This window comes from Equus quagga, chromosome 7, assembly GCF_021613505.1.
Source record: "Equus quagga isolate Etosha38 chromosome 7, UCLA_HA_Equagga_1.0, whole genome shotgun sequence".
In the NCBI taxonomy this organism is placed as follows: Eukaryota; Metazoa; Chordata; class Mammalia; order Perissodactyla; family Equidae; genus Equus; species Equus quagga.
This window is the reverse complement of record NC_060273.1, coordinates 18,193,517-18,220,294: the sequence shown is the minus strand read 5'-3', so window position 1 is coordinate 18,220,294 and position 26,778 is coordinate 18,193,517. Positions and strand designations below refer to the sequence as shown.

The window sequence follows — 26,778 nt, the reverse complement described above, 5'->3', positions numbered from 1 at the left end:
GAAAAATAACATCTTAAAAAAAAGATTTTTAAACTGTTTACGAAGTTCAAAAACACTCCTACTTTCTCTTAATTTTGGTTGTTCACCAACAAAATAGTCAAAAAAATTATATGTCAATTATATCTCAGTAAAGGTTCACATTAGAATAAAGAATAAGTTACACAAAGAATAAGTTACACAAATTTATTCACAAAGAATATGTTAAAAAAGAAAATGGACGGGGCCAGCCTGGTGGTGCAGTGATTAAGTTTGCACATTCCACTTCAGCAGCCCAGGGTTTGCTGGTTCGGATCCCGGGTGTGGACATGGCACCGCTTGGCAAGCCATGCTGTGGTAAGTGTCCCACATACAGAATAGAGGAAGATGGGCACGGATGTTAGCTCAGGGCCAGTCTTCCTCAGCAAAAAGAGGAGGATTGGCAGCAGATGTTAGCTCAGGGCTAATCTTCCTCAAAAAAAAAACAAAAAACAAAAAAAACCCCCCAAAAACCGGACAGTTAGTCCATAAAGTGGCAAGCTTCCTTTTGGAAGTATTCAAACATAGGCCAATGGTAACCTGTTAGACATGCCCCAGAAGATTTCTCTAGTGAGAAAGAGGTTAGCCTAGAGAGCATCTAGCTTTGCCAATTCCAGAGTCACCTTTTTGGTGGCACAAGAAGGGAAGGGAACTGGGGGAGACGCCAGCATATGACAAAAAAACCCGAACCCTGCAATCGTCACAGACTGCTGGTATCAGAGAGGACGCATGGCAGATGTGATCCATCTCAGGGCAGAGATGGAGAGCATGGGCTGTGGATCCAGACAGACATGGGTATGACTCCTGGGCCAACCACTTCTTCACTGTATGGAGTGGACCAAGTTCTCTAATATCTTTGAGTTTATTTCTCATCTGTAAAATGGGAATAACATCCACCTTAGGGCTGTGTGAGCCATAAGCAGGCTGGTGAATGTCAAGCCCGCAGAAGGGCAGCAGGCACACAGTGAAGTAAGTGCCCAAGGAATACAGGTAGCCATCGCTGGAGGTGGGGAGTGATCACCTTAAATGGCTTGTTGCATGTGTCAATCTTTTAATGTACAAACATAAAAAAAGGACAAACCAGAAAGCAGTTTTACATTGAACTAGTGGAGATAATTATACATAGCTGGTCTTGCAAACCCCACAAACAGATATTAATTCAAGACGGCTCCTGCTAGATCCCAACCTTCAAGACTGAATTGTCCTACCCTATTCACAGCAGAGTCAGAGTATTACACAAGGCCAACCTCTCAGGCCTTCACTTCTAAATCTTCCTTCTAAACCAAGAGGGCAGGGCAGAACCAGGTAGGGTTGTGCTATTACCCAGAGGGAGACGGTAAGAAGAGCACTGGCAACTTCATTCACTCCTCGGGGCTCTGCGCCCACAGAAGGATTTTAAGAGGCCCTCGTATAGATAGATGACTGGGCCCGAGTACAGATATTCTGGTCTGAACTGTGAGGTTTACTGCACATAAAGGGTGGGTTAAAGTGTTATAAATCCTACATCTTCAATGAAATAAGGCATATACTGCTGCCCCCAAATTACCAAGGCAAGGAGTGGCTGCCAGACTAGTCTACCACATGGGAGACTCAAACCTGGGCCTTGGCCAAAATAAAATCTGGGTGCTGAGGGCCCCCCTTTCAGTGAAAGCCAAAGGCCCTAGAACAGAATGCTAGAAAGTCCTTTATTAGTCACCCTGGGTTAAAATGACAGTTAAGGTCATTTTCGGAAGAAGAAAAATACTAACCACCCCTCACTTCAAGTTTTAGTGGCCAACAGGAATCTGAGCTCTGAAAGGTTGTGAATACTTTTTTCCCAAGATTATGAGCAACTGGCCAAATGCGTTAGCAGCAGGAAAGCTGAGAGTACTCCGTATGAGTGGTGTTCACACTGGGGAGCTCATGGCCATGAGCAGCACACCGGCTTGACACCCTCCACGCTGGAACAGAGAGCTCTGTTCTGCAGGCCTGTTTCAGGACCAAGGGGTGGGAGTGTTGGGAACAGATGATTCTGTGTTCCACAGATAATGGTATGAAGTGACTGCTAATAGATAAGGTTTAAGCACAGCATCTGGAGACAACTCCTCCAGACGCTCTGTTATTAAAGTCGTAAGAGCTTCAAGCCTGGAAGGATTGAGAAATTCTAAAGAATTAAACAAAAAAACTAACAACAACAAAAACGGAAGGGTGGAAGGTATCAAAGACACAAGACCTCTTTGTAGATGCTGACAGGCTCACTTCGTCCCCAAGTTCATCTTTGAGCTCAAGCAAATTCAACACATGAGGCAGAGACGTTAGACCTGGGTCAAGGGCAAAAACTTCTGGTAGTAGCTCTTAGTGACGTCAATCATCAGCTCCTGGGTACATTCTGGGAGCTCCCCTGAGAAGAGTCCTGGGAAAAGAAAGACCTTGTCAACCACAGGAGCCAGGGGAGGCCTGGAACTCTGATTTCTGTTTAAACTCCTAGAGGGCTCTTTTCTTTAGTCATGAGAGTCTAAATGTTAGGTTTTCCATCTTTGGTTCTAAGAGAATATTTCTACTGATGATCTCTTCCAGATGTTTTGAATTTGTGTGTGTGAGGGAAACAAATAATACTGGTCCCAAAATGGAGAAGTATATTCCAGGTGAAAGAGGTTAGCATATTATTGCATAATCTGAAGAGTTCAGGCATCTCTGACTACAAGAGGTTGTTCTCAACAAGGGTTTGTCCATCCTGATTCTGGTGTGACACCTATTGGGCAAGGCAAAGTGAGTGCTCTTGAGCTGAGAAACTTCCCTGATATTCACACAATGAAACTGAATCCAATGCTCGAACATGCTAGATACAGACAAATCAAGGATGGTAGTAGACCCCAAATGTCCTCCAGAAAGACTAGAGATAGGGCGATCATACTTAAGAATTTCTGGGAAAGAGGCACTCTCATACACTGTTACTGCAGCAAAGTTTCTAATCGTGAAAAACCAGGTACAACTTCTAATGATCTATTATACTAGGGGATTGATTAGTTATATTATGGTACATTTAGGCAATGAAAAACGCGTAACCATTAAAAGGAAAGAGGTGAGTTTCTAGATACTGACAACAAAACATGCCCAAGATATATGTTAAGAAAGCAAATTTCCAAACAGAATAGTGTGATTCTGTTTATATACTATAAACAGTTTCATATATCCATATTACATACACAAATATGTACACATACATACACTCACATACCTTTACACTCATATACATACAAAAACAGACATGCAGTTGTATATATAGAGAGAGAAAATAACAGGTAGGATAGAAAAAATGGTCTAAAAAAATACAAAATTCCCATAGGCACCTTTTACAAATTAGCAGCCCATGTTAGATTTGCAAACATATGTCTGGTCTATACAGTATTTAATCTTTTTAAAAATTAGTAGCCAACATTTAAAAATTCAGAGATAGTACATAAAAATTCAGATTTTTAGCTCCTCATGAAACATCGGAAGATCTCATAATATTAGGCCTGTATTCTTAAACAGCTATGACAGGCTATCATTGCTATCATTTACTGATCTGCCTGGCTCCTACAGGCACCTGAGTTTTTGATTCCTGACCCAGATCCTTTCTGGGTAGTTTGCCTTTCATCTTGTTTCATGACTCAGTTTCATGCAGTGGAGCCCTTCAAAAATGTGCCAGTTTTCCTGCAACCCCATGTCTCTTTATTCAAGATGGAGATTGCCATTAGCAATATTTAGATGGTTAGCCTTTGTTGGTGAAACTATATAAAATAAACATGGAAAGTATCTTACCACAGTGTAAAAAGTACTAGTCTCTAAATTAGGGGTCTTCAGTGCTAGTCAAGGCTTTCCCACTAACCAGCTCTGACACCTTGGACAACCCACCTCTCTTGCCCTCAGTTTCTTCATTTATACAACAATCTCTAAGGTGCAGCAGTTTGAATCCTCCATCAGAACCTCCAAACATAGTGTTTATTTGGATTTCAAATACCAAGCAGTGCTTCCCTGCCTTCTGCCATCAGTGCTCAACAACCATAACTAGTTGGTTCTAAGGACCTTGAAGAAGGTGAAAGAGATTAAAATACCTCCCTGGCAATAGCCTTCTCATCTCAGGCCAGATGCTTGTGTGACAATCATTTACAACAACTGTTGGGGCCGTTCTGCTCTAGCGCTTGCTAAGAACAGTGAAACTTTCTCACAGTGGGAACCCAAGATGGGGAGAATAACTAAACGGAAGTCCTTTCTTCCTCTTTGGCAAAAGCAGAGATGCACGAAACAGCAGAATGGCCACTTTCTCCCAAAGAATCTGAGTGGATGATCTGGACATCTTTGAAACTCATATTCAATGATCTGAGTAATGAGATTTTTTTTTAAATGGAAAAACAATTAAACCACCTGTGGTAGATATCATCTATTGTCAAATCTCCCTCTTCATATCATCTTCCATCTGTGAATCTGTGATGTGCCTCTGTAGATGCTACATGACTTCCACTGCGTAAAACAGTACGCAGAAGAGAGAAACTGTCTTGGGGTGAGGGGGACTGTGAAGTTCTCGTCTCCCTTCTGCTTTTCAGCATTTTCCAAGCTTCCTAAGATGAACACGTATTTCCTCTGTTGGCTCACATGTTTTACAATTTGGAGCTCTGAGCTCACGAGGGGCTTTACCTGTGGGCATTCCGTCAGCCAAGGTCAAGAGGTGATGTATTTGCTTCCCTCTGGTGTCCCAAAGCTAACAGTGGTCTTAGACCATGTTTCATGTTAACTTTTCAGTTTGGGCGTTCCTGGACAGTGTGGGAAGTACAAGTTCAAACTCCCAACCAATGTGAGGGTAAGGCCATAGTTAGAATTCTCTGGAGAGACTTTTTCTTTTTCCATCCAGAGCCAAGGCCTAGAGAGACACGCTTCTTTGAACTTTTCCTGTGCTGGTGGCAGATTTGTTCTACAGCAACTTTTTATTGAAGGATGACCCTTCAAGAGGCTCTCTCTGCCATGTGTGGAGGCAAGGCTTTACCTCTCATCGCCACACAAGGATCAAATCCTAAACCACTCTATTATGAAAACGCATCAACCTAAGTATGCTTATAGTGTGGGTTTAGTTTCCTCTTTGCTTCTGATCCTCAATAATTTCCTTGTGAACCAAATTATGCATTTAAAAAGATACTTGCTATATTTTAGATAGCATTTCTAGGTACTTTATAGCAGGAGAATTTTTAAGTTAGCTAGAACCACATATTGTCAGAGACAGAAATTGCATACGTTATTTTTGTGATGGAAAATAAACTTGAGTTTTAATAATCAACACCCAAAGTTACCTGGGCAGCCTGAGAAGACGGTGAATGGTGGGACCACAGTTTCTGGGGGTAATACTGTATTGTCAAGAATTTTGCAGCAGTCTTTCAACACACATCGACGCCCCTGAAATGAAAATCTTGTTAATAGGAAATAGCAGGAAATGGGAGTAAAAGTTGTCTAGTGTGCTGTGTGGAAGGCTATTTTATATCTTCTCCATTTGTGATATTATATAATAGCAAGGGACAGTGATAAGAGGTGTGGCTGCAATTCCCTACTTCAGGTGGTACCTGACAAGGAGGAGCAGGAGGCAGGGATGTCAATGTGCATGTGTGCGTGTGCACATTTGGGGAGGGGCTTGTATGCTGGGGACAGTTCAGGTTATCTTAGACATTACAGACTATGTGAAATTTGGTCTTCCAAGAGTTCTACTTAATTTTATTTTATTTTTGTAATTTTGTGGACATCTGTCGTTCTGCTTGTCCAACATCCATTACCCTTTCTTCTGGAAATGGAGCCTATATTTTCCTTGGGAACCACCTGTACTGTATCTTAGTCCATGTGCTTCACCTCCCATCCCAAACCCCAAACTCCAAGCCTGGCCACAGTGCTTTAGAGTCAGCATATGAGCCAAACTGGTCTGATGAATCTCAACATTAGGGCTTCTGCTGGGACTACTTGGAAAAGAAGCTCTTTCCAATGAAGTTTTTAGAAGATAAGACAGAAGCCTGAAAAACCACCTTGTTTCCATGAGGGAAGAACCTGCCTTGAGAACCTCCCAGGGGAAAACAAAAAGAGATGGAGACTAATTCTCATGACATCAATTGAACTCCTGGAGCCATTTGTGCATGAAATTAGGATGTACTTCTGTCCTCTTGGTTTATGTCAGCCAATACGTTCCATTTTACATCTACGAGTTTATGGTTTGTTTGTTCCTTTGTCAACTCCAACTGGATAAGTCCTGACAAACGCATTTGGACATGAAGTTATTGGGTCATTTCTTCTCCCACAGGTGAGTGGTAGTTCCTTGAAGGTTTAGGCTGAATCTTATGCTTGACTTTATCCACTGCCATCAGTTTTCAACACTGCCATCACCCATGGCATTTTGAGAGCAAGAAATAAGGTCTGGAGAGTCACTTGTTTCATGGGTTAAGGGAAAGGAGAGGCTTCTGTATAAAGCTTAACGTTGTGCCTCAGATTATTTGCTGAATAAATGAAAGTTGTGGTCTTCGTTGACTGTGTTTACATCACCAGGGCCTGTAAGGTCACTTGTGTTCCAGTCAGATGATCTGAGAAAATATACCTGTCCGGGAATGTGGAACTCCTAACAAATACCAGGACAATGCTAATCCATCCAGATCTCAGATTTTACCAAAGACTATGAAACATACTTTGATTTGGTTGTGTTCAAATTTTCCTCACTCTTCAAAACCCAAATCACATGTATTTCCAGGTAGATTGCCAAAGGAATTTTTTTAAAAAGCTTATATCTCTAAGGTCTGAATTTCTTAAGCGGCTATTAAGCTTCCTCCAGCTGGGTGGATAATAGCTTTGGCAACACTTGGCAACACTTTTTGCTCAGAAACAAGTTATGCCTGCAGCTCTTCATTCCTCCTTGGAAAGTTGTCTTCCACCAATTATCTGCTATCGGCAATTTCAAAAATACGGCAGCTGGCCAGTTCCCTGGTGACTCCCAAATTAACTCAAAGATGAACTATGACACCTAAACTCCTAATAACTCAGACTATGCACAGGGGCACTGAGTAAAAGGAAGGAGAATGTGCTGCATGAGGCATGATCCCTTCACATACAAGGATCCACAGACAAAGGCCCTGGAAAAGAAGAGTGGAGGTGAATCTTTTCACTGTGCACCACTAGCCACCACACAGCCTGTTTTCACCTGCTTTGTCCACTAGTTGGCCATTCTGCCTACTCAGGGAAATGATGCTTAATTGGGTTTTCAAGCATTCTGGGCAAACCAATCAATTAAATAGCAGCAAAATTAAAAATGCAGGTACTTCTCAGGCATGAATGCATTGGCAATAGCTGAGGAGGTTAAAAGCTGAAACTAATTCTTTATTCTTTCCTGAACACTTTCCCAAGGAGGAGTCAAGAACTACATGTTGCTAGTATGACAGCTACCTATATCTCCTTAGGCAAGTTATTTAGCATCTCTGAGCCTTGGTTTCCTCATCTGTGAAATAGGATGTAAAACCAAACCTGCAGGGACGCTGTCAGGATTGGAAATAATAAATGTAAAACTCACAGACAATAACAGTGCCTATTAGTATTGCCTGTTAGGCGTTTCCTGCTGGCATTCGGGCAATTCTGATCAACACCCACACCTTCACATATCCAAAGAGAAGTTAGACTATAACATGGGATGCTGCTATAGGAAGGATCTGGACCTGATGGGGACAGCTAAACTCTAAAAGAGTTCCTGCTAGCATTGAGATTCTAGACTTCTAAAAGGATCTTTCTCCTGAGAGATTACTTGAGAATTTGTAAGGCTCAGCAAATAAGTCCTGCTGATATTGAACAATGAACTGATGTATTGAAAAGCAGTACAAAAAGCAGAGGACCTAAGAATAGGACTGAATTTCCCTAAGCATTGGGAAGAGCATTTGGATTTTAACCCTTCAGACATTTTGCCTGGAGGATACAGAACAGGGCTAAAGCACCATGGTGATGTCTTCACTTTGCTGAGGAAAATAGCAGAACCACACAGCTGTGACTGCAAAGCCAGCTTTTGCCAAACAGTCAGTGAGAAGAGAGGATGGATTTCACTATCTTCTCCCTTCCTCCAACATCAGGCTGAACCAAAGACTTTCTGTCTAATACATAACAAGGAACTCCTCCGGATGAGAATATTTGGCAAAAGAACTACTTCCCTTAATTCTGAGTAACAAGTCAGATTGGAATGTTTTTTGCAGCAGTGTGGTTCTCCATTGCACCATCCATCCTTGCTGTGCCCTCATGACTTCTGGAAGGTGACTGCATGGTTTCTGCAAGGTTTTGATACTTTAGGGTCTGAGTCTTATGCAGAGCAGAGAGCTGGCTCTGTATTAATGGGATCAGCCATGTAAAAACATGAAAAAAGTCTTGGCTTTTCCTAAAATCTAGTCTGAGGTATAAATTTAAAATGCAGGAAACATTCTCCCTAAACATTTAGGCAGTTCAGCTCTAATCATTAACATTCTCACCCAGGATGTTCTCATGAATCCTAAGTGAAATCAAGCTCTTCATCTATGAAATACCAAGAAATCCAACCCTGTAGAGCCTTGATCGGATTGAACAAACTGATGCCTAGGCTCCTGTAGACCAGGGTCTTACAGGTTCTGCTGAGCAAGGAGCCCACTTGTACCCTGCATGCCCATCATCCTGAACTACCTGTAGTTTCCCTAACATCATGCCCTTTGGTGACTCTGACCCTTGCACATGCCCATCTCTTTCCCGAAATGCCCATCCTCCCCTTGTCTATAAGCCAATTTCAACTCACCCTTCAGATCCTCTCATCCCACTATTCTGTAAGATCCTTGAGTAAAGCAATAGGTAGGCCATATGGCACCATGGCTATTCATACTGCTCGGGTTCAAATCCCAGCTCTACCACTTACTAGCCTTGTCAAACGCCCTAATATCTAAGGTCTTTGGTCTTCTCATCTGCAAATAGGGGTAATAATGGTATCCACTACCGCTGGATGGTTGTGAGGATTAAATGAAATAATCAAAGAAAAGAGTTTAACATCATATGGAAGAGGCTGAATAAAGGTTAATCATGATTATTAATGCCTAGAAAAAAACTCAAAATCCAATAACAGTTTCAGTAGAGCAGCAGATGAGACACTATGTCTACCGTGCTTGGTCACAGTAGCAGAGGCCCACTGATGTGAGGGACAGGAGCTGGAGGGAAGCGAGGTGGCTCAGCCAGCCAAGTCACCATACTCACAATCACACAGTTCTTGCCAACGTGAACGTAAGAGCCAATCTGAGCTGCGTTGACCACACAATCTTCCTCGATAAAGACATGGTCCCCGATATGTAAAGGAAAGAATGCAACGCTACAGAAGGAAAAGAAGATGAACAAGGAAAGGTCAAGGTGATGAACTTTTGGTCAAGGTTTATAGAACTACAGATCGTAATGTCAACTTCATCATCTTGTCTTAGTAAGACTGTTCCTAGCAAGGAAAGAATCCTCAGGCTAGAGAAATTCTATAATGTTGAAGAAGATGAATGTGACTACTAGCTCAAAAACAGAAATATTATACCAATGAAATGTGCAAGGAAACAGCAAGGCAGAAGGGGCAAGACCTTCAAAGCTAAAAATGCTGGCACCAAATAAAAATGAATGAATGTTTGCTCATTCCTGCTTCCTTTGAAAATGATCACAGTTCACATTTTCACCAACCTGCTCTATAATACTTCAGGAAACAGACATTAGGTTCATGGAATATCATTTCTAGCACCCAACATTCTGAAAATTAACATACTCACTGATTTTACTGAGTGCCTACTATATGCCAGACTCTATGCTAGGAATTGGGAACACAGTGGTGAGCAAAAGGGGCACAATCCTGCCCATGAGGAGCTTACAATCAAGAGAACAAAAGATTCAATAAATGACTAAATAAGTAATTAGTTACAACTATGATAAGCATTATAGAGGCAAAATACCCCATTATGAGAGTGTATATAACAAGGAGACTTTACCCAGACTGGAGGTTTGGTAAAAGCTTAACTGAAAGTGATAATTAAGCCAAGACTTGAAGGATGAGTAGGAGTTAGTAGGCTTTCTCCAGACTTCTGACATCATCCCCATTCTCCAGGATTCCTCAAATGTCATTGACAGTGGTTCTGTGATCACATTTACAAGTCATTTCAGTACTTTGCGATGTAAATTTTGGACTGAACCTAATATAAAGTAGCCAGATGCTCACTAGCTCTTTCCACTCCTGCATTCTATTTTTTTGAGGAAGATTAGTCCTGAGCTAACATCTGCTGCCAATCCTCCTCTTTTTGCTGAGGAAGACTGGCCCTGAGCTAACATCCGTGCCCATCTTCCTCAACTTTATATGTGGGATGCATGCCACAGCATGGCCCTCTGAGCAGTGCCATGTCTGCACCCAGGATCCGAACCGGTGAACCCCAGGCTGCTGAAGCAGAACATGTGCACTTAACCACTGCGCCACCAGGCCGGCCCCTCTATTTTGTCAAGAATATTTTGTCAGAGCTGCTACCTGTCCTCCACAGACCTATAATTTATTTAAATCTTCCTTCATCCATTTGGAGTATTAGCCTGGACCTCTTGTGTGGCAATGAATTCCTTGAACTCACCACAGTCTATAGCAGTACTGCTGGTTCTTTAATTTTAAATTATAAATTCCAAACTTTCTATTATTATCTAGTTCTGGTATTGGGACACATAGGGAAAAACATCTACATTCACCTTCTATTCATGTGTTGCTATTTACACCTTCAGATTTCTGTATTTCTTATGCAGACGATTCTTTTTGTGTGTGTCTGTGAGGAATATTGGCCCTGAGCTAACATCTGTTGCAAATCCTCCTCTTTCTGCTTCAGGAAGATTGTCCCTGAGCTGAGCTAATATCTGTGCCAAGCTTCCTCTGTCTTATGTGGAATGCCACCACACCGTGGGCTGACAAGGGTGTTAGGTCTGCGCCCAGGATCTGAACCTGCAAACCCGGGGCCACTGAAGTGGAGCACATAAACTTGACCACTATGCAACCAGGCCAGGCCCTTACATGGACGGTTCTTATTTACACATCCCTCCATTCACCCAAAAACCTCTTGTTCATTCTCCATGCCTTCCCTGGACCATATCCAGCTCAATAATGCCTTTATCAGATGGTGGAAACACCAGCCTGGTGGCACAGCACTTAAGTTCCCACCTTCCACTTAGGCAGCCTGGGGTTTGTGGGTTCGAATCCCAGGTGTAGACCTACGCACTGCTTATCAAGCCATGCTGTGGCGGGCATCCCACATATAAAGTGGAGGAAGATGGGCACAGACGTTAGCTCAGGGCTGGCCAGGCTTCCTCAGCAAGAAGCGGATTGGCAGCAGATGTTAGCTCAGAACAGATGTTAGCTCAGGGCTAATCTCCCTAAAAAAAAAAGTGATAAAATGAAATAAACTTAAAAAAAAAGAAGGTGAAGGGGCCAGCCCCATGGCCAAGTGGTTAAGTTCATGCACTCCACTTCGGCAGCCCAGGGTTTCGCAGGTTCGGATCCTGGGCGTGGACATGGCACCGCTCATTAGGCCATGCTGAGGCGGTGTCCCACAGAGCATCAGCCAGAAGGACCTACAACTAGAATATACAACAATGTACTGGGGGGCTTTGGGGAGAAGCAGAAGGAAAAGAAAAAAAACAGAAGATTGGCAATAGTTGTTAGCTCAGGTGCCAATCTTTAAAAAAAAAAAAAAATCAAGGTAAGAAGGTGGAGTCAATAACTCTGGCAGAGTATCAGTCACTGTATGAGACCACAAGAGCATACCGTAAGATTTTCTGGTTTCCCTCCAGTAGCCTTCTGAGTCAATAATTGAATGTTTTCATGCGAGTGATTTATTATGACTCTCTGCTCTAATTCTTGCATGTAATAGAAAGCCTGGAGCCCAGTACCATTACGGGAAATGCAGGATTCTTCCTGCATGATATACTCCTAAGTATTATAGAGTCTGAGTTAGTTTACTCTCTTCTCTGTTCCCTCCTAACCATGTTCATACCCCTGTGACAGGAGTATCACATTATACAGTGGCTATCACATTATTCAGTAGCTATCTGTTTATGTAACCGTTTCTACCAGTAGGTTTTGAGAACCCTGAGGCAGGAATGCCATTTTGTCCATCTTTATATGTCCAACTTATAACCTAGTGACTAGCTTAAGGAAAACACTCAATAAATGCTTGTGGAATCATTGGATGAAATGCAGATGGTGCTACAGGTAGGAACCAGGAGAGCAAATTAGCTGAGGGGGAGATAGGCCAAGAGAATCCCACCACAGCAGGCACAGTGGTCAGTTTACCTGCCCTGTCCATGTTTTTTGTTGGACAATCCCTATTCCAACTGAGAGATCAGTGGGCCTGACTTAACCTTGCCCTCTGGATCAAAGCTTTTTAGACTAGTGGTGGGCACTTAATTCAAGCTGAGCCAATCAGATTCCCTCTCCCAAAATTTTGGAAATAAAACGTAAGATCTCTAGTTGGTATCTGCTGGAAGCCTAAATGGAGAAGTAATGTAAATAAGGGGCTGAGGCAGCAAGGTTGGCTCCAGGAGCAAAGGGGGAAGATACAACCAATCTGGAAGAGAGCAGAGGGAAGCAGAAGTGCAGAGAGAAGAAGAGGTAAGAGACAGGATAATCTTGGAGACATAGCAGTAGACAGAACAGTTATCTTGATTCTGGCTAGCTATCCAATGGCAGGTTCTAATCCTTTGTGAGGCCTGGCCCCTTTTGCTACCCTTAAGTTCCATTAAATCTGCCTATGTCTGTTTAATCAGAACACCCTTTGCTTTTGCCAGCTTACATGGATTCTGTTTCTGGCACCCAACCACCAACTAGACTAAGACACCACCACCAGAGTTGTGTTCATTATGGTGAATTCTCACTCAGTGTCCCCAAGAATATCACAGACCTGCTCCTTACACCACAACTCAACACATGGATAGCACTACCAGTAGCAGCATCTTGCCCAAGACTGAATCAAGGTAATTAAATTACATACCCTTTGCTGAATTTCTTGAATGGTGGCCTTATGACACTCCGACTTTTCACAACACAATGACGTCCAACTCTTACATTTGCCAGATCCCCTCGAATAATACAGTCATTCATCACAATGGTCTATAAAACAAAGCACATTTAAAAAGTTACCAACATAACCTAAACCATAACAATAAAAATGAGTGGATAACAAGACACTGATTGACAGTTACGCTCTGATCTGCTGAGTCATCTGTTCTGTCCAAAGGGGGAACTTGTAAGGAGAAGACAACTGCCCTCATAACATCGACTGCAGTTGAAGATGTTCCCAGTACATCGAAAACTTTGTCCCTAATATTCCATGAACAGGACTCATTGAATGAACAAACATTTATTGAGAACACCTGGAGTAGACCCAGTTTATGCACGTCCTCGGATTCACTCAGTTCCACCTGCCCCCAAGCCTTGGCTGTTTGCTCAAGGAATCCCAGCTGCTCCTACTTTTGTCTCATCTCCTAATACTACTGTCTCCAACTTCATTATCCCAGAGGTGGACCCACTGAGGTTCTGGTTCCTCCCCCAATTTCTGGACTCAGATTAAGTACTTCACTGCAGAGGGTGACATCTGGCTTCCCCAGAGATTGCCTGGAGGGGGCGAATAACACAGCTCAGAAGTTAGAGGGAATCAATGCCCCCTACTTGGTAAAGAGTGGGCATTCTTTAAATGTCTCTTGAATAAATGGGGTAAAAAAAAATGCATATGGCTGGGGTTGCAGCTGGAAAAGGAAGCAAGGGACAGATGATGAGGAATTACGTATGATGAGCATGGAAACTTAGACTCCTTTCCTTAGAGGGTATAGGAATCAATGAAAGATTTTAAGCAGAGAATTAACACAATTGAATCTTCATTTTAGAAAGAGCACTCTGGGGGCCAGCCCGGTGTGGTTAAGTTCACACATTCCGATTCTCAGTGGCCCAGGGTTCGCCGGTTCGGATCCCAGGTGTGGACATGGCACTGCTTGGCAAGCCATGCTGTGGTAGGCGTCCCACATGTAAAGTAGAGGAAGATGGGCACGGATGTTAGCTCAGGGCCAGGTTTCCTCAGCAAAAAGAGGAGGATTGGCAGTAGTTAGCTCAGGGCTAATCCTCCTCAAAAAAAAAAAGAAAGAAAGAAAGAGCACTCTGGAAGCTGTCTGGAGTCTGAATGGAGGAGGCAGATAAGACTAGAGGGAAAGCGACCCTTCAGATGACTATAGTGGATCAAGGTAAAAAGAGATAATGGATCTTACCTAAAGCAATGGCTGTGCATGAGGAAAGGAGAAATAAATAGGAGGAGAGGAAAGCTATCAAACCTCTAGATCTAACTACCAGTTTAGAGGGAAGAGTGGGGAATAGGGACCACAGTAAACAACCCCACGTAAACAGAATCAGCCAATTTAGAAATATGAAAATTCTACAAGTCAGTGAGCCTGTTTCCCCAACATATAAATGGCATGGGGAGAAAAACGGAGTAGGGAAAGAGAACTGTTATAGATTAAAAGAGGCTTAAGAGACATATGAACCAAATGCACAAAATACGTCCTTGACCTTGTTTGGATTCTGATTTGAATAAACCAACTGCAAAAAGACATCTTGAGATACTGGAAAGACTGAATATGGACTGAGGATTACATGATAGTAGGGAATTACTGTTTTTTAAAAAATATACATTACAATAGGGGTACTCTACTTATTTTTTTAAAGTCTTTAAATATTAGTGATACAACTGAAGAATTTATGAGTGAAATAATACGATGCTTGCAATTTGCTTTAAAATACTGCAGCTTCCCTCCCCTCCTGGTCAAAACAGGTATAGTTTGGAGGGTGGGTACAGAGATGAAACAAGAATACTTCAAGTCAGATACTTCTAACTGTAGAAGCTGATAAACGAGTACGTGGGGATTCATTATATGTTCTCTCTACTTTTGCATATGTCTTAAAAGTTCCATAATCATACTGCTCATCTATAAAAAGTAATGAATTACTAATCCACTACTATATGTAACAACATGGATAAATCTCAAAAACATTATGCTGAGTGAAAGAAGCCTGACAAAAAGGAGTACATGATTCCAATTATATGAAACTCTAGAAAATGCTTTACATCAGTGGTTACCTGGGGCCAAGGGTAGGAGGGTTGACTGCAGAGGGCCACAAGGAACCAGGGTGATGGAAATATTTTATATCTTGGTTGTGGCAGTGGCTACACAGATGTACACATCAGTCAAAACCTGTCAAACTGCACATTTAAGATGGGTATATTTTATTGTATGTAAATTATACCTCAATAATGATGATTTTTTAAAAATATTTCATTATAGAATACTACTCAGCCAGAAAAAAAGACAGATGTAAACTATTACGAACTCAAAAAAAATTCCATTATAAAATGTTTAAAAAGCAAAAAAGGAAGAGAATCTATACAACTTAGTCATTGTTTAGATATTGGGGGTTAAGAGAAAGAGAGTCTAGAATGAAGTGAGCGATTCTGGTGGTTAGGTGACAAACTCAATTTTGAAATGCTGAGTTAGTTAGAGGTATCTGTTGGATAACCAAGAGGCAGTTGTAAATAAAGGTCTGGGGCCCAGGACAGACAGTCAGGCTAGAGAGGTAAGTGGGGAACACCTCGCATATAGGTGAACTTAGATAAATCACCAGGCTTAACTCCAGGCTCTGAGAGGATACTGAAAAAGACATGAACTCATACCTGGAAGAGCTCACCAACCTCACCTGCAGAAGTTCAGTCTATAAAACCACTACCAGCAACAAAGAGACCTTCACATCTGCTGCTGACTGTAAAGTACGACGGTCCCTTCCGTCTTTAAAAGCTATCTTCTTCGAGCTTAAAGAGATGTCTATTTCTAGTGTGTACTTCTTTCATCTGAGATTCTTAATTTACTTCATTGTTTTCAATTTGTTTCTATCTATAATCAGAGAAAATGACTGCCTTTTCTTTCAGAAGAAAACAGAATTCCAAGAGTTCTGGATATCTGTTGATGGTTGGTTGTTTGAAATAAAGATAACAATCTTAATCTGGAAATAAAGAAAATCCATATACATCCCTCAGTCAGTCTAAATTACACTCCCACTGAAGAGGCAAACACATAAAAAACATAAGAAGTAAATGATATCATAGGTGGTTAAAGAAATTTAGCAAGAGAAACTCAAAGCCTGGTCTCCTATCTCATAAAGAGTAGAGCTAAAGGGTGAAGTCAGCTTCCAAATAGAGGCGACACGGTATTAAAATGAAGGGAGGTGCCTATAAGGACCTTACATGGGAGAAAATGATACAAAAGCAGAGTTCACTGAACTTGACCCTGGATAAGGCAGACGTGGCATGTTGGAAGTCTAAGAACTGTAGCTGGAAACCTGTTCTGTTTGGCCTATGCAGTATTTCTTCTTCTTCTTTTTTTTTTTGAGGAAGATTAGCCCTGAGCTAACATCTGCTGCCAATCCTCCTCTTCTTGCTGAGGAAGACTGGCCCTAAGCTAACATCCGTGCCCGTCTTCCTCTACTTTAAATGTGGGATGCCTGCCACAGCATGGCTTGACAAGCGGTGTGTAGGTCCACACCCAGGATCCGAACTGGCAAACAGCAGGCCGCTGAAGTGGAATGCACGAACTTAACAGCTGCGCCACCAGGCCAGCCCCAGTATGTCTTATTATTTAAATTAGATGACATTATTTGGGACATTTTGCATCAAAAAAAATCCAGATTTCTAGTTTCTTTTGAGAAAATCAGAAGCTTTGGAAATACAGGCCTGCATTGCCACATGGCAACAATCAACTTGAGCTTAGCTAGGTCAGCATTCCTTCTCCAGTTTCCCCACCTCTCTTGACTGTTGACACCCAGTCTTCCTTACTCATTTGACCCCTGTCTATCCCTGCAGGCACTGTGACACCTGATATAAGAGCTCAGGAAATCAGAAATGTCAAAGTCCTGAAAGGGACAGGGGCCGGAAACATAAATGGGTTGTTCATAATAACAAAAAACTGGAAACAAAATCCACCAATAAGAGGCAAAAAATGGAATTGTACACAGCAGCGAAAATGCACAAACCACAATGAATCTTAGCAACACAGTTCAGAAGAACAATAGTTACTGAGTGTGGTGTGTGCTTCCTACTGTCATTATTATAATAATTGAGAGTAGGGGCCGGCCCCATGGCTGAGTGGTTAAGTTTGCACGCTCTACTTCGGCGGCCCAGGGTTTCACCAGTTCGAATCCTGGGCACGGACATGGCACTGCTCATGAGGCCATGCTGAGGCAGCATCCCATGTGCCACAACTAGAAGGACCCACAACTAAAAATACACAACTATGTACCAGGGTGGGAGCGCTTTGGGGAGAAAAAGGAAAAAATAAAATATTAAAAAAAAATTGAAGTAGAAAAAGTAAGTCACAGAAAACAGAAAATCAACTAAAGCTAAACAATATATATTATTTAGGAATACATATGTACGTAACAAAACAGTTTCTTTTAAATAAAGAATTTATAAGACACAAAATTCAGCATAATCGTTTCCTCTTGGAACGAGGCAGAAGAAAGGGCTAGGACAAGAACACAAAGGCAGCACTGTATTATTATGCGTTATGCTCTAGTTCTTCAGGTGGGTGGTAGGTTTGTGGTGTTGATTTAAAATTTTTATGCTTCATTATTTATACCTATCACATATACTCTTGTGTACACCAAATGTTGCCGAATAAAACAGTTCTTTAAAAAGAGAGGACCCTGAACAACCAAAACAATCTTGAAAAAGAAGAACAAAGTGGAGGATTCATACTTCCTGATTACAAAATTTACTACAAAGCTACATTAACCAAAATAGTGTAGTACTGGGATAAAAACAGACATATTGACCAATGGAAGAGAACTGAGAGTCCAGAAATAAACCCTTATATTGACGGCCCATTGATTTTCTACAAGGATCCCAAGACCATTCAACGGGGAAAGAACAGTCTCTTCAACAAATGGTGCTCGGACAACTGGATTGCCACATCCACAAGAATTAATTAATTAATTTGGATCCCTACCTCATACCATATACAAAAATTAACTCAAAATGGATTAATGACCTAAACACAAGTGCTAAAACCATAAAATTCTTAGAAGAAAACATATGAGTAAATCTTTGTGACCTTTAGTTTGGCAATGGATTCTTAGATATGACACCAAAAACTTGAGCAACAAAGAAAAAATAAATTGGATGTCATCAAAATCAAAAACTTTTGTTCATCAAAGGACATCATCAAGAAAGTGAAAAGACAATCTACAGAATGGTAAAAAATATTTGCAATCACATATCTGATAACAGTTTAATGTCCAGAATATAAAAAGAACTCCTGCAACTCAACAATAACAAAAACCACAATTTAAAAACAGCTAAGGACTGAAGCGACACTTCTCCAAAGACATACAAATGGCCAATAAGCACATTAAAAGATGTTCATCATCATTACTCATTCAGGAAATGCATATCAAAACCACAATGAGATACCATTCACACCCACATCCAAAAAACAGAAAACAATTAAGTGTTGGTGAGGATGTGGAGAAATTAGTACACTCTTGCATTGTGGTGGGAAGGTAAAATGGTGCAGTCCTTGTCGAAAACCGTTTGGCAATTCCTCATAAAGCTAAATATAGAATTACCATATGATCCTGAAATCCACCCCCAGGAATATACCCCAAAAATTGGAAATAGGGACTCAAACAGACACTTGTACACCAGTGCTCACGGCAGCATTATTCACACTAGCCCCAAGGTGGAAACAACTGAAGTGTCCATCAACAGATGAATGAATTAAAAAAAGTGGAACATACCATACAATGGAACATTATTCAGCCATGAAAAGGAATAAAATTCTGATACATGCTATAATATGAATGAACTTTGAAAACATTATGCTAAGTGAAGTAAGCCAGACCAAAAAAGGACAAATATTATATGATTCCACTTACATGAAATTTGTAGAATAGGCAAATACATAAAGACAGAAAGTAAATTGAGGTTACCCAGGACTAGAGAGAGAAGGGAACGGAGAGTTACTCCTTAATGGGTACAGACTTTCTGTTGGAGTGATGAAAAAAGTTTTAGAAATAGATAGTGGTGATATGTGCACAACACCGTTAATGTAATTAATGCCAATGAATTGTACACTTAAAAATGGTTAAAATGGGGTCAGAATCATGGCGGAGTGAACTTGCCCAGGACTCTCTTCCCTCCAACATGCAACAAAAAGGGGCACCCATATTCCAACAGAGGACATCCTAACATAATACAGAAACGTTGGAGAGACACCCAGACACATGACTGAGGGAGGAGAGGTTGGAGCCCAACTGGGAGGAGCTGGAACAGGGTAAGAGAGAACTTCACTCCCTCCCCTAGAGACTGCAATCCGCAATGATGGGAGGATCCATGAGGGAAGGAGCGGGGAAGGGGTATCTCATTCCCAGGATCACCCAGGACTCCCACAGGCCCTTGCAGCCTAGAGGAAAGCCCTCTAATGGGGTGAAAGCTTCAGGTGTGTGTGTGTGTGTGTGTGTGTGTGTGTGTGTGTGTGTGACCTCATCAAGCCAACATCCCAGGAGAGCAGAAGGAAAAGTCGTGGAGAGCATGCAGGAGTTAGCGCCCTTCCTCCCACCCACCGCTCCACTGCCTGGGATCTCAGCTGAAGGCCAGGGTTCAGAATGTGCGGCTCTCAAGCCCCACCCAGTGGCGATTGGCAGTAACTGCAACCAAATAACATCAGAATGAGAAAAACCCAACCCACCTCCCCTAACATAATACTACATCAAATCTCCAGATCAGAGAGAAAACAACAAACACCTGGAATTCAGTTCTGAGGACACAGAAATTTGTAAGCTAAATGACAATGAATTCAAAATAGCTATCATCAAAAAATATCAGACAAAGTAGACTTCAAAGTAGACTGTCAAAGTAGACTTCAAGGCAGGTAAAGAGAGACAAACAGGGCCAGTATATAATGATCAAATGACACTCCATCAAGAAGAAATAACGCTTATAAATATCTATGCACCCAACACAGGAGCACCAAAATTCATAAAGCAACTATTAACAAACCTAAAAGAAGATATCAATAGTAGGGGACCTCAACACTCCACTCCATATCACATCAGATCATCCAGACAGAAAATCAACAAGGAAACAGTAGAATTAAATGAAAAGCTGGACCAGTTGGATGTAATAGACATATACAGAACGCTCCATCCAAAAACAGCAGAATACACATTCTTCTCAAGTGAACACAGAACAGTCTCAAGGATAGACCGTATGCTGGGAAACAAGGCAAGCCTCAATAAATGTAAGAAAATTGAAATAATAACAAGCATCTCTTCTGATCACAATGCTATAAAGCTAGAAATTAATTACAAGAAAAAAGCTGAGAAAGGGACAAAGATGCGGAAACTAAACAACATGCTATTGAACAACCAATGGATCATTCAAGAAATTAAAGGAGAAATAAAAAAAAATATCTGGAGACAAAAGAAAATTATAACATGCCATACCAACTCATATGGGATGCAGCAAAAACCATATTATGAGGGAAATTCATCGCAATACAGGCCCACCTTAACAAACAAGAAAAATCCCAAAGAAGCAATGTCAAATTACACCTAACTGAATTAGTAAAAGAAGAACAAACAAAGCCCAAAGTCAGCAGAAGGAGAGAAATAATAAAAATCAGAGCAGAAATAAATGCTATTGAAACAAAAAAGGCAGTAGAAAGGATCAACGAAACAAAGAGCTGGTGCTTTGAGAAGATAAATAAAATTGACAAACCCCAACCAGACTTACAAAGAAAAAAAGACAGAAAGCTCAGATAACAAAATCAGAAGTGAAACAGGAGAAATAACAACAGACTCCACAGAAATATAACAGATTATAAGAGAAAACTATATGCCAACAAAATGGACAATCTAGTGGAAATGGATAAATTCTTAGAATCTTACAACCTCCCAAAGCTGAATCAAGAAGAAAAGACAATCTGAATAAACCAGTCACAAGAAAAGAGATTGAAACAGTAATCAAAAGCATCCCAAAGAATAGAACCCCAGGACCAGATGGCTTTCCTGGGGAATTCTACCAAACTTTCAGAGAGGATTTAGTACCTATACTTCTCAAGCTATTCCAAAAAATTAGGGAAGAGGGAATGCTTCCTAACATATTCTATGAGGCCAACATCACTCTGATACAAAAGCCTGACAAGGAGAGCACAAAAAAGGAGAACTATAGGCAATATTGCTGATGAACATAGACGCAAAAATCCTCAACAAAATTGTGGCAACCCAAATTCAGGAATACATCAATAGGATCATACATCATGACCAGGTGGGAGTCATACCAGGGACACAGTGATGGTTCAACATCTGCAAATCAATCAATGTGATACACCACATCAACAAATTGAGGAATAAAAACCACATGATCATCTCAATAGATGCAGAGAAAGCATTTGACAAGATCCAACAGCCATTTATGATAAAAACTATGAACAAAATAGGGATAGAAGGAAATTACCTCAACATAATAAAGGCCATACATGACAAACCAACAGCCAACATCATACTCAATGGGCAAAAACTGAACACCATCCCCCTGAGAACAGGAACGAGACAAGGATGCCCACTATCATCACTCTTATTCAACATAGTACTGGAGGTTTTGGCCAGAGCAATTAGGCAAGAGAAAGGAATAAATGGAATCCAAATAGTGAGTGAAGAAGTGAAACTCTTGTTGTTTGCAGGCAACATGATCTTATATATATAAAACCCCAAAGAATCCATCAGAAAACTAATAGAAATAATTAACAACTACAGTAAAGTTGCAGGGTACAAAATCAACCTACAAAAATCAGTTGCTTTTCTATACTCCAATAACGAACTTACAGAAAGAGAACTCAAGAATACAATTCCATTTGTAATCGTAACTAAAAGAATAAAGTACCTAGGAATAAATTTAACCAAGGAGGTGAAGGACTTATTCAATGAAAACTATAAGGCACTACTGAAAGAAACTGATAATGACATAAAGAGATGGAAAGAGATTTCATGCTCATGGACTGGAATAATAAACATAGTTAAAATGTCCATTCTACCTAAAGCAATCTACAGATTCAGTGCAATGCCAATCAGAATCCCAATGACATTCTTCACGGAAATAGAGCAAAGAATCCTAAAATTCATATGGGGCAACCAAAGACCCTGAATTGCTAAGGCAATCCTGAGAAAAAAGAACAAAGCTGGAGGCATCACAATCCCTGACTTCAAAATGTACTACAAAGCCGTAGTGATCAAAACGGCATGGTACTGGTACAAAAACAGGCACACAGATCAATGGAACAGAACTGAAAGCCCAGAAATAAAACCGCACATCTACGGTGAGCTAATCTTTGACAAAGGTGCCAAGAACATACTATGGAGAAAAGACAGTCTCTTCAATAAATGGTGTTGGGAAAACTGGACAGCCACATGCAAAAGAATGAAGGTAGACCACTATCTCACTCCATGCACAAAAATAAACTCAAAACAGATCAAAGACTTGAAGATAAGTCTTGAAACTATAAAACTCCTGGAAGATAATATCAGTAGTACACTCTTTGACATCGAACTAAAAAGGATCTTTTCAAATACCATGTCCTCTCAGACAAGGGAAACAAAAGAAAAAACAAACAAGTGGGAGTTCATCAGACTAAAGAGCTACTGCAAGGCAAAAGTAACTAGGATCAAAACAAAGAGACACCCCACCAATTGGGAGAAAATATTTGCAAATCATATATCTGACAAGGGGTTAATCTCCATAATATATAAGGAACTCACACAACTGAACAACAACAAAAAACAGCCTGATCAAAAAATGGGCAGAGGACATGAACAGACATTTTTTCAAAAAAGATATATAGATGGCCAATAAACACATGAAAAGATGTTCAACATCACTAATCATCAGGGAAATGCAAATCAAAGCTACACTAAGATACCACCTTATGCCTGTTAAAATGGCTATAATCACTAAGACTAAAAATAACAAATGTTGGAGAGGATGTGGAGAAAAGGGAACCCTCATACACTGCTGGTGGGAATGCAAACTGGTGCAGCCACTATGGAAAACAGTATCAAGATTCCTCAAAAAAACTAAAAATAGAACTACCATATGACCCAGCTATCCCACTACTGGGTATCTACCCAAACAACTTGAAATCAACAATCTAAAGCAGCATATGTACCCCTATGTTCATTGCAGCAATATTCACAATAACCAAGACATGGAAACAATCCAAGTGCCCATCGACCTATGACTGGATAAAGAAGACGTGGTATATATATACAATGGAATACTACTCAGCCATAAAAAAGACAAATCCATCCCATTTGCAATAAAATGGAAGGACCTGGAGGAAATTATACTAAGCGAAATAAGCCAGACTAATAAAGACAAACACCAGGGGCCAGTCCCGTGGCGGAGTGGTTAAGTTCGCACGTTCCACTTCAGTGGCCCAGGGTTTCACTGGTTCAAATCCTGGGCACGGACATGGCACCACTCATCAGGCCATGCTGAGGTGGCGTCCCACATGCCACAACTAGCAGGACCCACAACTAAAAATACACAACTATGTACCAGGGGGCTTTGGGGACAAAAAGGAAAAATAAAATGTTTAAAAAAAGAAAAAGAGAAAGACAAACACCAGATGATTTCACTCTTATGTCAATATAAACAAACACATGGACAAAGAAAATAGTTCAGTGGTTACCAGGGGAAGGGGGGTGGGGGTGGGCACAGGGGGTGAAGGGGAGCACTTATGTGGTGACAGTCAAGAAATTATGTACAACTGAAATCTCTCATTGATGTAAACTATTATGAACTCAATAAAAAAATATATTAAACACGAAAACCCTAAAATAGCATGTGGCTGTAATAAAGAAAAAAAAAAAGACTAAAATGGGGGCTGGCCCCGTGGCGTAGTGGTTACGTTTGGTGTGCTCCACCTCCTGTGACCTGAGTTCATGGGTTTGGCTCCCAGGTGTGGACCTACACAACTTGTCAGCCATGCTGTGGTGGCAGCCCACTTATAAAGTAGAGGAAGACCAACACAGATGTTAGCTCAGGACTAATCTTCCTCAAGCAAAAAAGGAGGAAGATTAGCAATAGATGTTAGCTCAGGGCTAATCTTCTTCAGCAAAAAAAAAGGTTAAACTGGCAAAATTTGTCACATATGTTTCACCTCGATTAAAAAAATAAAAATCAGGGCTGGCCCTGTAGCCAAGTTGTTAGAGTTCCACACGTTCCACTTCAGTGGCCTGTGTTCACAGGTTTGGATCCCAGGTGCAGACCCACACCACTTCTCAAGCCATGCCTTGGCGGCAATCCACATACAAAGTAGAGGAAGACTGGTACAGATGTTAGCTCAGGGCAAATCTTCCTCAGCAAAAAAAAAAAATCTTCCTACAAATTTTTCTACTGAAAACGTTTTGGAATTAGCTAAGGGACTTCCAAAAAACCTCCACACATTTACCATTGAATCAGACAGAGTTAACTGAATTTTCAAACTCTGTGCAGAAACACTGTCTATAATTACTAATTATATCTCATCACTGAACCATTTTTCTTTTCCATTAAAATCTCATGGCATGATGGGCTAATGGAGGGAGTAATTGTGTCTCTACTGGAAAATATCTATGATATCTAGATTACATCTGATACCTGATACCTTGATTACAGTGAGACTACTTTCTCTCTGGAAGTTAGAGATGTAACATTTCAAGGAAAATTGAGTGTTCTAGATGGCAGGAAAAAACTATAGACTTCAGTATTTGTCAAGCTCAAATATATCTTTTTTTTTTTAAAGATTTTATTTTTTTCCTTTTTCTCCCCAAAGCCCCTGGGGTACATAGTTGTATATTCTTAGTTGTGGGTCCTTCTAGTTGTGGCATGTGGGATGCTGCCTCAGCGTGGCCTGATCAGTGCTGCCATGTCCGTGCCCAGGATTCGAACCAGCAAAACCCTGGCTGAAGCAGCGGAGCTCGTGAACTTAACCACTAGGCCACGGGGCCGGCCCCTCAAATATATTTTGAATTTTCTCTGGTTTGGCAATGTTCTAATATCATTCCTAAGCTTATACTCATCTCTCTGCTATTTCAATCTACTCAGACTACAAGATTCTGAGCCTTTCATATTCCATCTTGCATATTTGTCTCATATTTTAATATCTTTCTTAATTGTTACATTAATTTTAAAGGTTTCAATTAATACTGAATCATTAATTATTATTAAACAGATAATTATATTAGTATTACTTTAGTTTTTACCCTAAAATATTTTGTTGCCTAACTATGTTTTGTCTCCAGTCGTACAGGGCACACTACAATATTGTACAATTTCAGTTCTAGGTGCCATTGTATTTTGTGCCTAGCATAAAAGGAAAAAGGCTTTCTGTTGCCTCCCTTTATTGAATCTCTTTTGTATTCAATAAATCTAATTTGGAGAGTGAAAAAGAAAAAAAAGAGAATTTTTAAATGTACAGCAATAAACGGGAGACATGACAACATTTTATCTGCCCTGCTAATGTGATAATTAGTGGAAAGACAGCAAAAGTTTGCGTACTGGAGCTGGCTTGGTCCCTTACCTTGCCATTGAGAACGATGTTCTGACTTCCACACAACACTGACTGGCGACTAACTTTGTTCCCAGACGCCTGAAAGGAAACAGCAGAAAACCGGGGTGAACATACTGAGTGGGTTCTGGGCTACAGGTTTCCATCAAGAAAGCTCACACTGGACAGAAAAGGACTTGAAATGGGGTGAGGTCTGCACCGGAACGAGTGCAGTATATCAAAGCAGCAAGCATGGATTAGGAAACTGGGGATTCAAAGAACGGATCCAGAATTTGGACCATTAGGCCTACAGCCTAACCGCATCAGAAACGCGGATTCCAGTCTCAGTTCCATACTTCGGTTTCACAGCCCTAAAACCAGGATAACGACTTTACTAACATCATAGAGTGGTGAGAATTCAATGAAAAACAAAATAACAGGAACGTTGCTGGAACACTTACTCTGTTTCAAGCAATTTACACACATTATGTATCGACTATAAAGAACCCAACAGTCTTTAGCACACAGTAATAAATTACGAAATGTCAGTTCAAAAAATACTTCAAATTGGTCGGAAGCCTGGAGCTGTAATTAATATTTGGACGGATGTCCTGCTTTCTGGAATGCATTTTATCTCCACGAGGGAATCAAGAATAAATTAAAAAAGGTTAAACTGGCCATACAAAGAATATATAACGAAGCCAGACCATGCACGAAGTGTCCCTAGGTAATCCCCACTAACTGCCACCGGGACCCGGGGTGGGGCAGGGAGAGAACGGCGGCTCTGGGCTCAGAGGGACGCAGGCCTGGCAAGGGGAGAGCAGATGACAGGACCCGCGCACCGTCTCGATGTACTCGGACTTGTTGTAGAGCAGCTCGCCCAACTCCATGGCCACCAACTCCTTTCCGCAGCTCTCGCCTCTGTCAAAGTCTGTCTGCCCGTCTGTCGTTCAGGGATTCCGACTACTTCCGGCAGCTGCCCCACTTCCGCTCCGGGCGGCCTCGGCTCCCATCCACAGCTCGGCTCTCCGCTGGGCGGCCCCGCTCCATTGCTCGGCAGTCTCCGGCTGCGCGTGCGCAGGCTGAGCGCCGGCTGCAATTGGCGGGGCTTCCCGGCGC

General features: G+C 41.3%; 1 protein-coding gene across 1 annotated transcript; it reads right to left on the bottom strand.

Moving 5' to 3' along the window:
* Positions 1-381: 381 nt before the first annotated feature.
* Positions 382-26,658, bottom strand: DCTN5 (dynactin subunit 5). The gene is made up of 6 exons (XM_046666790.1): positions 26,502-26,658; positions 25,693-25,761; positions 13,032-13,150; positions 9,244-9,355; positions 5,319-5,421; positions 382-2,407 (listed from the first exon to the last, which is right to left on the bottom strand). Exons 1-6 carry the CDS (start codon positions 26,547-26,549, stop codon positions 2,310-2,312), a joined length of 549 nt encoding a protein of 182 aa, XP_046522746.1. The 5' UTR covers positions 26,550-26,658; the 3' UTR covers positions 382-2,309.
* Between the last annotated feature and the right edge of the window lie 120 nt (positions 26,659-26,778).